The sequence below is a fragment of the Staurois parvus genome, unplaced genomic scaffold, assembly GCF_062004578.1.
Source record: "Staurois parvus isolate SC_StPar_1 unplaced genomic scaffold, SC_StPar_1.0 ptg000139l, whole genome shotgun sequence".
Taxonomy (NCBI): domain Eukaryota; kingdom Metazoa; phylum Chordata; class Amphibia; order Anura; family Ranidae; genus Staurois; species Staurois parvus.
The window spans coordinates 1,554,213-1,570,926 of record NW_028317935.1 but is presented as its reverse complement, the minus strand read 5'-3'; the positions used below and the strand labels follow the sequence as shown (position 1 = coordinate 1,570,926).

The window sequence follows — 16,714 nt, the reverse complement described above, 5'->3', positions numbered from 1 at the left end:
ATACTGTATACAGATGAGGCTACATACAGTTTATAGAGAGCTCCCAATTGCACCTGTTAGTGGTGTAAATAGTTTGTTTGGGCCAGCTTGCCCCAAACTATTTAAAGGGACATTAAAAAAGAAGTATTGGCTTTAAAAAAAATTATATTCACCTAGGTGAATGCAGCATAGATCCAATGCTGCATGTGTCCCCTGCCGGCTCTGCAGTGAGAACTGAGCGATCAAACGTCGCTAATCATTCAGTTCTTCCCCTCTGCTCTGACCAGAGAGCTGTGACTGTAAGTCTCTGGCTCTCTGCTCTGCCCCTCCAACGTTCACTGGAACATTGGGCTGTGGAGGGGTGGGAGTGGCTGGCTCAGGCTCTCTGCGGTTTCCCTGAGAGATTAAGCCAGGTGCCAGTCTAGGCTTCTTAGTGGATCCCGACCATATGATTGGGATATTTTCCGACACTGTGATATCAGCTGACAGCGGGCTTTATCCTGCTGTTGGCTGAAAACGGGTCACAGGAGTGAGTGCAGAACGAACTGCACTCCTGTGATCCATAAAGTATAGCCAAAAAAGCTTTGGCTATACTTCTCCTTTAAACACGGAGTTCCACTTTAAGTGCATGTAGTGAACATCAAATCCAACAAAAAAAACAAGAGCACCCTGAAGTTCTTGTACTTAACATTCGATTTAGTTCAATTTTCCATTCCATTTAAAATATTATTTGTATTTGCTGACCTTTTGTTTTTGAATCAAAATTCCTTTTAAACTGTACTTGCCTGTTATTTTAGTTGAGTTTACATTACATACAATGTAGTATATGCAATAAAAAAATGACCTCAAGGTAAAGGTAAAGATAACCTTTGGTATATGCAGTGTCTGTATGCGGTTATACACACATCTGAGTGGTACTTTCTTACAGAGATACATGTGCTGCCCCAAATGCAGTCTGTATTCTAGGCAGAGTATATGTACCTGTATGCAAGTACCTCCCAGATTCATGTACATGAATGTACAGTTGCTGTGTATTTCAGCCTGTCATTGATCTTGACAAGCTGCTGTCAGCGCGTTCTGTACTGCACCTGTGACTCTCGGGCTGAGGATTACACCCAAATGTACATTGTATGGTCCTTTTGCGACCTTCTGAGGGCTAGTTCATACCACAAAAACGTCCTCCAGATCCATTCAAGATACATTTCTGCATGTGCGTTTGTGCGCTTTTGATGCGTTTCCGGGTGCGTTCCAGATGCTTTTTTCAGTTTTTCCTGTTTTTTTCACTGTACTGGGGTCCGGTGTGTTTTTGATACTATTTTGTTCCGTGTAGGTGCGTTCCAGTGCATTTTACCACATTCCATTTTCAGTAACTAGAAGCATTGGTGAGAACGATGCCATTGAAAACCAGGTAATTTACTTTCTATGTGTTTTGGATGCAGATAAAAAGCACTGGAACACCAGTTGTGTTGTGAACTAGCCCTATAGCTTAAGAGAAAAGGCAGGGATAATACTAAAAGCCCAACAGAGTTTGAAACCCTTTCCTGCTTCATCCAAAATTGGCTGGATATTTCAAATCAACTGCTTATGTTAAATACTACACTGCTATTCCACTTTATTATCATTTTATAGGTAGATCATACTTTATACCATGTCCCAAAATACTTCACACTAGATCAGATTTGGTGCTGTACTTCAGACAGTTTCAGGAGCTGTGAGATTTAGTTTGCCTAAATGAAGTCCTTCTATATCAAAAAAGGTCCAATTGTCAAGAAATGTGTTGATAAGAAATGTACACAGAAAAAAAAAACTCTGGCATCGGAAAAACAACTACTTCAACAGTCAGTATTGAATTTATATTATTAACTAAATATTAATAAATACATATTTTCCAGATGCTCCAAAGCTAACCATCTCATGGATCTCATCAGCGTAAGTCAGACAAAATAGAAAAGTAAAAGGCCAAACTTCCCCCAAGCAATGGTGCTGATTTAAGGCAATACGGCTGTTCATTTTGCACTTTGCAAGGGAATTTTCCCCAGGGCTTACTGAATGTGGTGCAATTGCACTTTGCAAAGAATACCCAATCCCACGCAAGGAAAATAATAAACAGCATTTTTGCTTGCATATGGTTGGATGTTGAAAGTCAATAGAGCGTCACCTTATGTATTAAGCTCTAACAGAAATTCCTTTGCAAGTGCAGAGGGTTCAGTGAAGCAGGACAGGCAGCAGAGTATTCACCTGCACTGCCCCCACCTCTTGGTTTTCAGGGTATATGTAAATGTGTATGTGAGAATGGACCCTTTCCACATGGACCCCTGGGGCTCTTGGGAGATGTAGTCTTGCACCTAAATATATACATAAAGGGGCTGATTTACTTAAACTAGAGAGTGGTAAGCCCTGGTTCACATTGACACAGCGTTTTCAGTGCACATTCTGCACCACATCAGAATAGCACCCCGTTCATGCGAACCGTATGTTAACAACACCCCGAAAGCGGCCCACAAAACGTGGTGCGATGTGCAGAATCGGATCGCATGGGTGTGAATACCCATGCAATCCAATTCTTGTGCAGACCAAAAAAGGGTCCTGCACCTTTTTGGTGTGGGTGCGGTGTGATTAGAGCCATACAAAATGTATGGCTCCAATTGCACCGCACACAAATCGCATGTGATTTGCACAGGAATGCAAATTGGATAATGCTTTACTGGGTCTTTTTGCCTTCCTATGGATCAACTGTGTGTATAGGATTATAACTTTTTTTTTTTTTAATGGTTGAACTGGATGGACTTTTTTCTTTTTTCAGCCAGACTAACCATGTAACTATGTAATGCGGTGCGGTTCCTGTGCGAATCACATGCGATGTTCCGCACCGCATTTATGTGAACCTGGGCTCAATCTGGTTCAGCTCTGCATTGAAACCAATCAGCTTTCAGTTTTTTTTTTTAAAGCTTAATTGAACAAACTGAAGTTGGAAGCTGATTGGCTACCATGCACAGCTGCACCAGATTTTGCACTCTCCAATTTCAGTAAAAAAAAACCCCAAGGTGTCCTGCAGACGCGTCTCCTGGCTGGCACTGTAAAGGGAATTTTCCGGGGCCCTGTGAAGTCATCACCCTTTCTAAGGGTAAAAGCTCAAATTTGTCTTCAGTTTTTTTTTTCTGAATTCAGAAAGGCTAATGAACAGCACATAGGGTGAGAGACGGGGGCGGACTGACCATTTGGAACTCGGGCACTGCCCGAGGGCCCGGGGTCAGTAGGGGGCCCCATGAGATGCCCCTGGTACCTTTTTCATAGGCTTTTTTGAGTTTGGGCAAGGACACAGGGGCCCCATGATCCCCTATTGCCCGGGGGCCTCATGAGTTGTCAGTCCGCCTCTGGTGAGAGATGTGCTTCTGACATGACTGCAGCCCAGAGTTCAGCTTTAAACACACAGTATGATACAACGAGTGCATACTGCATTTAAAATAGTCTTTAAAGCTGATAAAGCCATAGCATAGATAAAAAGGCAAACACTACTGAAAGGAGCATGCAATCCTTAAGTATAACATGCAAGAGGCTGGAAAGCAGCTACAATATACAGATGCTTATAATGATGCAATTGTAATGTCTGTTAATTAAAAATAGTGATTTGATATTTTATCAATATCTGCATTAAAGTTCAGATGAATTTCAAAATTAATGTTAAAATCAGCTTAATATATTTCAGGTGCATCAAAACAAAAGGTGTGCAAAATCTTACAGCTTGTTTTCTTAAAGGAAAAGTAGGGTTAAAGCTTATTTGGCCCAACTTCTCCTTAGGATCACAGATGTGCGCTTTGTTCTGCACTCCTGTGACCCATTATCAGTTGACAGTGGGCTGCTGTCAACTGAGATCATCCAGGCTCGGGAAGACCCCCAACTTTGGGATCTGCCTAGAAGCCTGACCAGAAACTTGCTCAGCATCTCAGTATGCCACTGAGAGCCTAAGTCTGCTTCTCCTGCTCACCGCACAGCCCAGGCTCTAGTGAGCACTGGAGGGGCAGAGCAGAGAGCCGGTGACTGGCAGCCACCATCTTTCTGCAGACTGAAGACTCTTTGATTGCTCATTTCTCGGTCTTGCAGTCGGTGGGGGACATAAGCATCAAACCAATCCTGCATCTACTTAGCTGGGTATGATCATTTGTTTAGTTTTTTTTTTTAAATCCCAAATCGCTCTTTAACCCCTGGTTCACATCTATGCAGCCGTGCGGGCTGCGTATTTAATGGACTCCATTTGAATGGACTCCCATGCCCGTGACATGCAGGGAAGAAGTCCCTGCACTTCTTTGGAAAACCTGCACAGGAATCTCGGTTCCCAGTATGGTTGCATTTTCCAGTGTGGGCAGCGTGCCATTAAAACTAATGGTACCTGCCCGTGAGTCCGCATTTCTCTGTGTGGGTGGTGCGTCTGCGCGGATTTTCGTGGGGATCCGCAGCAGCACCACCCGCATCTATGTGAACCTAGGGTTAAGGAAGAGCTCAGCCTGAGAAGAAAAGCCTGTTTCCTGGCAGCATGCTGAAGAGAAGCAAGCCATGCCCCCCTACAGAGGTCCAACAAACCACCTGTAATTCAAAGTTAGAGCTCGCCAATCATTAGGAATCAAGCGATTTGCTTATTGAAAGCTTTTCATCTGACTCAGCAGGGGATGTGTCAGACCACTGCAGAAAGACTATTGCTTCCACAAAGAGAGCAAGGATTCTTCTCTTAAGCATGTAGGCAGATACCAGGTTTTTCCATATAGGCTGTGGCTGCATGTTGGTTCACACTGGTGCGACTTTAGAAGCAACTTGAGTTGCACCGAATTGCATGATAAGGGAAAATATATTTTCAATGGTGCCTGTTCGCATCAATGCTTTGCAATGCGATTTTGGAAAAGATCCCTGTGCTACATTGGTGCAATTTCAGTGCAATTTGGCTCCACAGATTATGCAAACCACATCCAAAGTCACATCAAAGTCCCACTACAAAAGCGCACTTAGGCACCATGCACACTGAGCATTTTGATAACGCTGGTAACATTAGCTGTGTAAAGTCACGTTAAAACGTAAGTTTTTCAGCTTTTTTTAGCGTTTTTCCATGTTTGCATTTTTTACCCCCCAAAAAAAACATCCAAAAATGCAGGTTTGCTGCGGTTTACCGCATTTTACCACGCTTTGCCACATTTTGCAGCGTTAGAGCGTTTTTACAGCTAAAAAACTCCTCTAGAAACCCACTAGTCCTGGGTTTTTTTCTAGCCAAAAAACGTCCCCACCAAAAAATGTTGATTACAGTCTACATGTGCAGGGGCGGACTGACCATTTGGAAACTCGGGCACTGCCCGAGGGCCCGGGGTCAGTAGGGGGCCCTATGAGATGCCCCTGGTACCTTTTTCATAGGCTTTTTTGAGTTTGGGCAAGGACACAGGGGCCCCATGATCCCCTATTGCCCGGGGGCCCCAGTCCACCCCTGTACGTGTGCATGGACACATAGGATAACATACGGGGGGGGGGGGGTTACTGACTGTAAAAAAAAGTCAAAAGCCAGGCGCTGTAAAAATGTCCAGTGTGCATGAGGACTTAAAATTGCATGAAAGTCACATCGCAGTAGTGTGAACTAGGCCTACAGAATACAAAGTGTAAGGCTTTGCATACTGTTTTATATCATACATGTGAAATGTATTAGCTGATTTAAACTGAAAGTTCATTTGGGCTTTAAATATATATTGACCCATTGAAATTGTCCATCACATTAAGCTCTGACATTTAAGAGTATTTATTTAGTAGACTCATTAATCACTTCAAGCAAATTTCAACTGCATATTTAAGCTCCATATCCAGAGAATGTTTAAAAAAAGACAAGCATAATATGGAAGATATGCCTTCTTACCATATGTGATATTGGTAGAAAGAAAACGGTTAGTGATGATAGTAGTGGTAGGAGAAAAAGTTACGCTAGACGGTGGAGTTACATGAGATGGCATGGGTGATGATGTTACAGTAGATGATCTAGTTACAGTGGTTGTTGAAGTAGTAGTAGATGTAGAAGGTACAGTGGTGGTTGAAGTAGTAGTAGATGTAGAAGTTACAATGGATGTTGACGTTACGATGGATGCCACTGTAGCTGCTAATAAACAAAAAACATAAATCAACAAGAAATGTGATGCAGCGTAAATATGCAACATGCTGTAAAACCCAAGAGGAAATCAAGATGTGTATTTTTTAACATATAAAATGATCTTCATTGGTGGGGAAGTGACAATCACAAGAGGCTTTACCTACTAAATAGTATGCAAACAATTAACATAATTCTGTTGTTTTCAAAGAATGATATTTGCTATTACAGAATGACTTCTAATGATTTTTTTCACCTATATAAAAAAGAGAATAGCTAAAAATTATCTTTCAGAAAGTAGTGGCTATTTTTAGGTATTATGTATATAATTTCTTCCTTATCAGAGATCACTCAAACTGTAGTTTAGATTTTAGCCAATAGTTTGAACATCATATATGCAACTTTTCTTTGACTGGATATTAAAGACAGAAAAACTATATTTAAAAGGGTTAGTTTTACATATAGGCTACTAAGCACTCGAGAAGAAGGTTGAGTTCACTAAGCCATATTAGTTTTCTTAGCAATGAGCGCCAATGAAATCAGAAAATATTAACATGGCTGAAGTTAAAAAATTGCCATGGCAAATAGCTTATGTTATAGCTTACTGAACTAAGCCATAGTGTAGACCAACCTTTTTTAACCAGGGTGCCTAGGCAGGGGTGCCTCCAGGTTTCTTCAATGGTTCCTTGGCAAAATGCCTAAACATTGCCCAGAAATAGTATACAAACCAGGGGTGGAGAAAAAAACACCTCTAATGATAGGTATCCTATGTGTGTTGATGCTGCATTTTTACATTTTAGAATGGGGTGACTCAGGATTGTGCATAATTTTAAAGGGTGCCACAACTGAAAAAAGATTGAGAAACACTGGAGTAGACTGTCTACCAATCTTTCCTTTACCATGGTAATATGCAGAGATAGAGCTCAGAAAATACGATATCCCACCTCAGAATCCTCTGTAGTTGCAATATTCTTGTGTACACTTCTGTGCACATTTTTGTATGTTAAAAATACAGGTCTATAGAGTTCTGTACATCAAATCATAAAGAAGGACAACTAAGAAAGAGGGACAAGGGGATCTGGTTCCAAAAGAGAGACATTCCCTCTAAATAAGGGAAAGTTGGGAAGTATGACAATGTATTAAACAAGGTGCAAATGTTTCTCCAGATTAAAGAAGAATTTATGATGTTAATCCTAATTTAAAGTGGAATTCCAGGAAAATTCTAACTAAGATTAAACCTACTCCCGCCCCCACCATTCTATATCTATTCTAACTACCATGTGAAAGAAAAGATGTCTATTCTTACCTATTCTGAAGCTGTCTGGCTTACTATGGAGCATTTGTTGTCGGCTGTCGCTCCTCTACACTGAAGTCGGCGATGGAAACTGATCAAGTGACCACATCGGAGCGACAGATTAAGTAGAGACATCTTTTATTTCACAGGGTAGTTAGAATAGTCTTATAATGGGGATGGGAGTAAGTTTAGGCTGTTAGAATTTGACTGAAATTACACTTTTATGACAGCATATCTTAATTATAATGAGTTTGAAGAAATGATCAATAGATAAATCAATAGATAGATAGATAGATAGATAGATAGATAGATAGATAGATAGATAGATAGATATTCAATTATGAATTATAGCTAATTTAGGAAATAAAATGTGAGCTGAAGCCAAAATAAATTTAAAATTTTGTATTTTAGAATGACATTGTTTCTGTTTGCATTCTAATTGGAGAGATCCACCCTCATTATCTGTCTTGGTGACCAATGTCACTAGGAGAGAAGGTGAGGGGGGAATTCAATATTTTACTGCTGCCACCAAAACAGAATTTGGGAGATGACACCCTCAAATGAGGACACAGGTTCTGGTGACATCTGACATTTTGCACTGATTTGGGGGAAATTTCCATTCACTTCCTGTCATTCCTGCAAAGGGAAATCTCTCTGAGTGGGACACATGCGGCATTGAAGTTTGTCAAAGATTATCATGCTTTTACACTCTATAAGCATACTATGGCTGGAGTTGCACTTTAACCATCTTTGTCCCTTTAATAGAAAGGTCACAACTACGATAGGATGATTTATTTGAGGAAATAAGTTTCTCAAACAGAATATACTTTTCATAGTGACCAATCAACAACCAGCTATTAAGATTTTTTTTAGATTCTCCAAAACTCTACTGCAATACAGAAACCAGAAGGGAAGTGTTGTGATTGGAGGCCATAGATAATATAGACTGAGGCAACATTAGTTTTATATCCATGAGTGAGGTTCAGGGGCGGACTGACCATTTGGAAACTCGGGCACTGCCCGAGGGCCCGGGGTCAGTAGGGGGCCCCATGAGATGCCCCTGGTACCTTTTTCATAGGCTTTTTTGAGTTTGGGCAAGGACACAGGGGCCCCATGATCCCCTATTGCCCGGGGGCCCCATGAGTTGTCAGTCTGCCCCTGGTGATGTTTATAGAGGTTTAGTTGTCTGAAGCAACAGGCAGCATTATACATGCAATATATACCAAACACCACAATGCAAATTAGGCCTGTAAAATTTTGGGGACAGTGGTTCTGGTTAAGAATGCCATTACTATCACAGATAGGCATTGGAAATAGAGAACTAGTTCTACATCACGTACAGCATTTACATTTACTAACAACAAACACATTCCGTTGCTGCAAAGATCAGTAAAACAGCAGAAATCTGAGAGCAGTAAAACAGCTGTAAAAATAAAACATAACCCAATGACACCAAATAATAAGCAAAGAAAGAAAGTCATAAAGCCAGTCTGTAGGAAAGGTCAGCATCCCATTGTGTAGCATTGTGCAGTTGTGCAGATGATTCCTCAAGGTATTGATCAAAGCTTGTTCACACTGTGTGATTTGGCCTGTACTGAAGGTGACAAACCCAGAAGCTTTGCTATATAAGAAGAGGCCATTTAACAGCACACATGGCAACATCATAAATGTAACTCTTATTTTCATTACATTTTATTAGATACTGTGTCATATATTTATTAGGATGTGTCCATTATTAATTTTCTAATTTAGCTATCTGGAAAATAGAGACATGGGAGATATGATGCCAGTGGCTAAGAGTTTCCACAAGACACAAGGTCACAACCACAGGGTCCTGCCCTATATGTGCCACTGGAAATTTGTGAACTTCACAGTGATGCAGTACAGAATATATGCTATATGAACTACAGACCTTGAAAATCAAACAACAATCCTTTTCACACTACAGTTACTTCATAAGTAAAGGCTATGGCGTTCCAGAAATATGAAAACTTACTAATAGTATATATATAAATATATATATATATATATATTTATTATGTGTTAAATATAGGTAAGTATAATATAATAATACTAAGACAGACTTTTTCACGTATTTGCATGACACTGCACTGATGTAAACCCAGCAATTTTTTCGGTATCAATGGTAAATTTCTACCTTGACAAACACCAGCCAGCTTTTCGCAGGTAGTTGGGTCTGTGGGAATTGCTGGTAATGAGGTTCCTATAAGAAAAAAAAATGCAATTTATTATTGATTTTTAGCTGCATTTATAAAAATCTGCAACAGATACAGTATTTTTTGTACCTAATGCCTAAATAGACATGGACAAGATGCAGAAATCTGGAGCAAGATTTGACAAATGGACAGAAAAGTTTTAGAAAATAAATAGCTGAATGTAAATAATATTATATTAAAGAAATCCTATGCAGATAAAAAAAAACATAACATTTTTTATCAGTAAAGAACAAAGTCAGCCCCAGCTGCATATACTTACTGCCCCTTTGCCCCCCTGTAGCTCCTTTTATTGGGAGCTGAAGGAAATACCCAACTGGTACTTCCAAGAATGGAGGAGTACAGTATGTGTTACATGGGCAGCACATAGTCTTCCACTAGTAGCGTAAACGTGACTTTCCTTTCATTCACTTTGACTGAACAAAGCAGAAGGAAGGTAAAGTATGTGTTTATGGAGGTCTGATTTGAAGTGAACCTGCTGCTTTGCCCTGTATGGTTAAGTGCTACAAGGTTGAACCATATAAACACAATGTAATAAAATGTATTACAACATGTTATTGACAAGTCCTGCATATATAATGACAAGTATCCCTGTGCCATAAAAAGCATTTTACAAACATGATGAACTGATCACATTTCCAAAAGGTAGAGACAGTCTGAGAATGAAAATAACATACTGTATATTCATATGTCTTCATTTAAGTAGTCATTGCTAATGTTAAACTGTTCCCAGCACAATAAAACCAAACCCTGACATAGCCATTAAATGTGTCACAGTTTTGCATATCTGGAAATGACTGAGTGAAAGCTCTCTCTGGAATACCAAAAGTTCAGTCAAATGTAGTTGTAGATATATTAAAGCTGAAGTTTTGCTAAAAAAAAATCCCTACAGATTTAGTCACATCACTTATCACATAATGAAGGATATCCCAGATTGCGCAAGCAGCTGGATCTTGCAGAAATCTTCACTTCAGGGATGCCTGTCCTCTTCCTGTCTCTAAACTTCTGGCACTGTAATAGTTAAAGGTTTTGTGTCTTCAGACAGAACAGCAGTACAGATGGTCCAATGAGACAGTATTTTCACTGATACACTATGAATGGGAGAGAGAATCATGTGACTAATCAGACTTTCCCACATTCACAGATTGTGTTACACGTAGTGGAAGAACCTTTTCTCAATGGAGGATAGGTCAAAAGGGGGCATGTCATTGTCAGATCATCTGTTCTGCTGTTCTGCCCAAAAACTGAAGCTCCAGAAGTTCAGAGACAGGAAAAGGACAGGCATCCCTTCAGAAGATTTATACAAGATCTAGCTGCCTACCCAGTGTTGGACTACACAGGTAAGTGACTAAAGCGGTAGGGTTTTTTCTAGCTAAATTTCAGCTTTAAACTATAGCACTGAAATCACATCTGTATTTACTAGCAACACGTGTGTCTTGAGAAAGCAAATAAAAGTAGAAAAATGACCAGAAAAAAAGTATAAAGTATCAAAATATCTGGCCCTTATAATGAACATCCCTCAAATTTGTAAAACTTATCTAAAACTGCTGGAGTGCTGAGACCTGTCTGGTCTCTTCTTGCAAGGTAACTTTAAGGGCCCATTCGCTCTATTGTATTTTCATTTGAGATATTGGGTACAAATGGGTGAAAACATTTATATAATGGTAACTATGCTATATCAGGCTCTCTCAGCCAGGGTTCTGTTAAATCCTAGGATTCCTACAGAGGTTATCAGGGGTTCCATTGGCAGTAGCAGATGTACCTCCTACCCAGGGGCGGACTGATAAGTCATGGGGCTCCCGGGCAATAGGGGATCATGGGACCCCTTTGTCCTTGCCCACACTCAAAGTACACCCAAAAAAGCCTATGAAAAGGTACCAAGGGCATTTCATGGGGCCCCTACTGACCACAGGCCCTCAGGCAGTGCCCGAGTGCTCCAATGGTCTGTCCGCCCCTGCTCCTACCTGCAATGACCATCAATGCAAGAGGGAAATTTTCCACTAACATCCAATGCAGGGATAGCTTCTACTGATGTAGATGTAAAGGTGTTTTCTTTCACTGGGCACCAATGTAATGGGACACGTCTTCAATGACCACCAATGTAAATACTAACTAGTAGTGTAGGGGCTCACTATGGTTACCATAGTCTCTGCTTCTTTTCTGGACATCTTTATTTTATATTATTGTCATATACAGCATGGGGAAGTTGTAAAATATTGTGGTCTGGATGTCAAAAACTCTGAAGTCTAATTGCTGTGGGCATAACAGGTGGATGCAAATAGATGGGACCTCTGATCCGACATGGTTATGTCCAAAAAAACAGAAAAGGCATGCAGGCAGGAGTGTGTGCTTAGCTGAGAAAACCTCTCCTCCCCTCCTGAAGACTCCTGGGATGTATGACATTAGGAATTAACTAAATAAATCTAAAAAAAAATGTAATATATAATACTTTCCTATCGATTTACTAATGCTAACAGCATAAGGATTCAAAATAGTCAATGTTGATTGAGAAAGTGAAGTTCTACTTTAACCCTCAGTTCACATTTGTGCGAGTGGTGGCACTGCAGGACCCGCACAAATGCCTGCAGCCGCACCACCCACACAGAGGAATGCGGTACCCAAGGGCGGGTGCCATTAATTCTGATGGCACGCCGCCCGCACTTGAAATCACAACTGTACTGAGAACCTGAGTTCCCGTGCGGGCTGCGATTTCCGAAGTAGTGCAGGGACTTCTTCCCTGCATGTCCGGGGGCACAGGAGTCCATTTAAATGAATGGGCTCTTGTGCCGTGCAAATCGCGGCCCATACGACTGCACAGATGTGAACCAGGGCTAAAAAACATTTACAGAAAATACATCATGGTGCATAAACCTTTCCAAACCCTGCTCAGTAATAAACTATTATTCACTGTTCTTAAAACAGGTAAAATCAACCGTTACAAAAAAGTGCGTAATTATTAATGTTTTATAATACTAAAAATAACAGCAAAATGCAGAATGTATTAAATATAAACTTTCTTAGTTTGAGGGAGATTGTACACAGGAAAACACACATAGTGACTATAGTAACCTGTGGCCTTTTGTGCAATCTTTGCTGGTAAGTCTTTATGCACACTTGATGTTTTTACAGCTGCTGTTTTTGGCTTTTGATGTTTTTTTCTACAGCCAGTAATCCCCCCAGCATGTTATCCTATGTGTCCATGCACACATAGACTGTAACAAACATTTTTTGGCTGGGAGGTTTTTTGGCTGTAAAAAAACCCAGGACTTTTCTGAGGGTTTCTAGAGTTTTTTAGCTATAAAAATGCTCTAATGCTGAAAAATGCGGCAAAGCGCGGTAAAATGCAGCAAACCGGCATTTTTGGACTTTTTTCATGAAAAAAATTTTTTGGGGTAAAAAAATGCTAAAAAATGCAAATGCAGAAAAATGCCTCTAATAGCGGCAAAACGCCACTAAAGTGCTAATGTAAAAATGCTAAAAAAGCTAAAAAGCTCACATTTTTAAAGTGACTCCAGTGTGCATGGAGCCTAACTGACAGCATGACTTGGATACAGGCAGGAGCAGGAGTGGAAGTATCCTTCCCTTTCCAGCCCCATGTCACCTTACCATGTCAGTCACTGTTATTTGCAGGTGAACAAAGGGAAAGGACACAGAATAGGTGAGGGGGGAGTGTAACTAAGTTTAGAGAAGTACTTTTGCAGGGAATGCACAGCTGTCTGCATATATTTGTATATTTCTTGTAACCCTGATATCAGGGACTAAAAACATTTAATTGTTTACTTTTATATTTAATCAGGGAACCATTTACTTTTCCCAGCTTTATGTTGCCCTGCCCCACATTTTTTGAGATGTGTTGCTGCCATCAATTTCATAATGAACTTTTTTTTCTTAAAATGGTCCATTTTCTCATTTTAAACATTTGATATGTTTTATATTTTCTATTGTGAATAAAATGTGGGTTTAAGAGATTTGCAAATCATTGCATTATGTTTTGAGGGTGGGGAAGTGGAGACCAGGGAGCTAGAAAGCAGGAGGTCTTGTGAGGAGCGAAGATTACGTTGGGTGGTATTTGGGTATCAGGTCGGTGAGGTAGTTTGGGCCAGTGTTTTGAATGGCTTTGTATGTCTGTGTTAGTAGTTTGAATTTAATGCGTTGGGCAATCGGGAGCCAGTGGAGGAATGACAGAGGGGGGTGGCAGAAGAGGAGCGGTTGGTGAGGTGGATGAGTCTGGCCACTGAGTTCAGGATAGACTGAAGCGGGGATAGTCTGTGATGAGGTAGGCCAGTGAGAAGGGAGTTGCAGTAGTCCAGACGTGAGATAAGGGAGTGAATGAGTTGTTTAGTAGGAGGGGGGCACAGACAGCAATAAAAATTGACAAGTTTTCTAATCCCTCTGCACTAGAAAAAAAATTTGCCTTTAGTTAAACTTTAAGTCCTAGCTTGTACAAGCTTTGTATTAGATCATTATGTGGAACTATATCAAATGCCTTGCTGAAATCAAAATATTCTATGTTCACAGCACCATCCTGGTCCGAAAAAGTGGTAATATAGTAAAAAAAATTAAATCAGATTAATCTGACATGATCTGCCCTCAGTAAAGCCATGCTGCTTTGGATCCATCAATTTATGTATTTTTAAGTGATCGATGATCCTTATTTTCAAGAATGATTCTATTAACGTGACTACAACCGATGTTAAACTCATTGACCTGTAATTGTCAGCTTCTACCTTGCTGCCCTTCTTGTGAATAGGTACAATATTAGCTGTTTGTCAGTTATGGGTAACGTCTCCTTTTAGAAGAGACTGATTAAAAAGATCCATTAATGTCCAACAACTATACCTCAAAGTTCTCTAAGAACTCTGCGATGAATACTCTTATGATCATATACCGAGGGCAGTTAGGGGTTTTGCAGAGCAGTGTTGGCAGCTACTGCACATGCTCAGTTTTCAGTGAGTTTCTATGCTGAGCTTTTCCTCACTATCACATCGGAGCAGCCCATGTGACTAAAGATTCACATATGTAGGCGTATACACAGTGGTAAATGACAGCCTACTCCCTCCCTCCTCCATGCCCACTAACCAGCTAATCACAATGGGGGTAGGATATTACATCTTGAATGATGGAGGCTTCACCTCCTGTTATTCAAAGGAACAGGCTGGAGGGGCACGACACAACGTGTGACTGGCACAAATATGCCCAAACCATGTTATTGCCAAAAAAAAATAAAGATTTAATTTCAAATATATATTTGTATGACAATTTAAAACAGTTTATTGACAACAATTATTTATTTTTGCCATGTATTCCAAAGGCTTTTTTTTTTTTACATGTGACCAGCAACAGAGGATTATAAGCTCCTCCTCCTACTGTTTCCCTGTAGACAGGCTGGGCAAGCGTGGGGTCATGTGACAGCTGTATATCGATTAGGAAAATGTAGATTTTTTTAAATTAAAATAATTACAGTGCCATCATCCACATGCACATTGAGAGGGGATAATGTAAAGTAAACTGTGTGTGTTTAGTATCACTTTAATGTAACTTCTATTTAAAGTGATATTAAACCCCAAAGCAAACATTAATTATATTGCAGCTTACCAATTCTTAGATTTGATGGCTGTATTAGTTTTCTTTTTTTTTTCTTCTATAAATCAATAAAGTGAAGCACTTTTTCTGATAAGCAGATATATGTTTTTCCTAATAAGTGAGTTTAACCCTTTATGTGCTGGCAATAAACGTTAACATATTACCCTGGTGGGGCATTTGATTTTACAGTTTATCTTTCATGAGCAAATATTACTGTGGGGAAGTGGAAGAGAAAATCGAGTGTTGAGAGGAGGAATCCAAGAGCTGCAGAGATCTGTAAAGCAGTCACAGACCTCACACACACTTAGGCCCCTTTCAAACGGTCGTTCCGTATGTCCGTTTTTCATCTGTCTGTTTACAGATGAAAAACAGACACCCATGTATTTCTATGGACTAGCGGATGTAAATGGATGATCATATGTTTATATCCATTAATGTCCGCATCCGTTAACATTCGTTATTTTGAATGGAAGACGACCCTATTTTTCTTTGGTTTAAAAAAAACAGAACGGACAAAAAACTGATGTAAACAGACAAATACAGATGTAAACTGACAAACATGGATGAAAACGGACAAAAAACGGATGTAAACAGATGAAAAACGGATGTAAACAGACAAAAACAGATGTAAACTGACAAAAATTGATGAAAACGGACAAAAAACGGATGTAAACATGAAAAACAGATGAAAAGGGATGGAAAACAGATGTAAACGGATATAAAACCGATGAAAAAATTGATGAAAAAGAGATGTAAACTGATGAAAAACGGATAAAAACTGATGTAAACTCATGAAAAACTGGCGTAAACTCATGAAAAACTGATGTAAACTCATTAACAACCTGATGTAAACTGATTAAAAACTGGTGTGAACTGATGAAAAACTGATGTGAACTGATCTGTTTTTTCTTGGAAAAACCGTGACTGAACTGATGAAAAAAAACGGAATGCCCGTGTGAAAGGGTCCATAGAGATCCACCATCCAGGAGGTGAGGGCAGAACTAAATAACACTTGATGCATACAAAGTGTGGAGGACACTGTGGGCAACTTTAAATGATCACAGAAAAGATCTGGAGTATTTTTATGAACTTTTACACTGGGAAATTTTCCTTTGGATGCGAGATTTTATATAAAAATGTTTTTTTTATATGAAATTCACTTGTAACATGGTTATTCGGCATTGTGTGCACTATTAATCATTTTGCATAAAGTATGTTACTTTTGTGGTATTAGGATCAGTAACTTTATTTCAAAAAGCACTTTACTACATTGATTTTTTTGAGTTACAGTTTTGTATTGGAGGGTTAACTGAGGTGTGAGCAACTTTTTGCTAGGGAGATCTAGAGAGATCAGAGCAGCGCAGGGGTTCTTTCACATATTTTCACATAGACTGTAATCAATGGTTTTTGGTTGGGACACTTTTTTGGCTGGAAAACAAACCCAGGACTAAAAAATGCTTTAAAACATGGAAAAATCTAGGAAAACGCAGCTAAACGCTAATGCAAAAACACAAA

The 16,714-nt window shown here is 39.8% G+C and overlaps 1 protein-coding gene across 5 annotated transcripts in view; it reads right to left on the bottom strand.

Moving 5' to 3' along the window:
* The window catches only part of ADGRG6 (adhesion G protein-coupled receptor G6), a 239,270-nt gene that overhangs the window by 96,989 nt on the left and 125,567 nt on the right, over positions 1-16,714 (bottom strand). For 3 of the 5 annotated variants that reach the window (XM_089673511.1, XM_089673512.1, XM_089673513.1), the window contains exon 5: positions 9,541-9,606. In XM_089673511.1, the coding sequence (XP_089529637.1) occupies positions 9,541-9,606 (66 nt within the window). Of the gene's footprint in view, positions 1-5,863; positions 6,101-9,540; positions 9,607-16,714 lie in introns of all 5 variants that reach the window. The other 2 variants (XM_089673509.1, XM_089673510.1) reach the window with 1 other exon arrangement.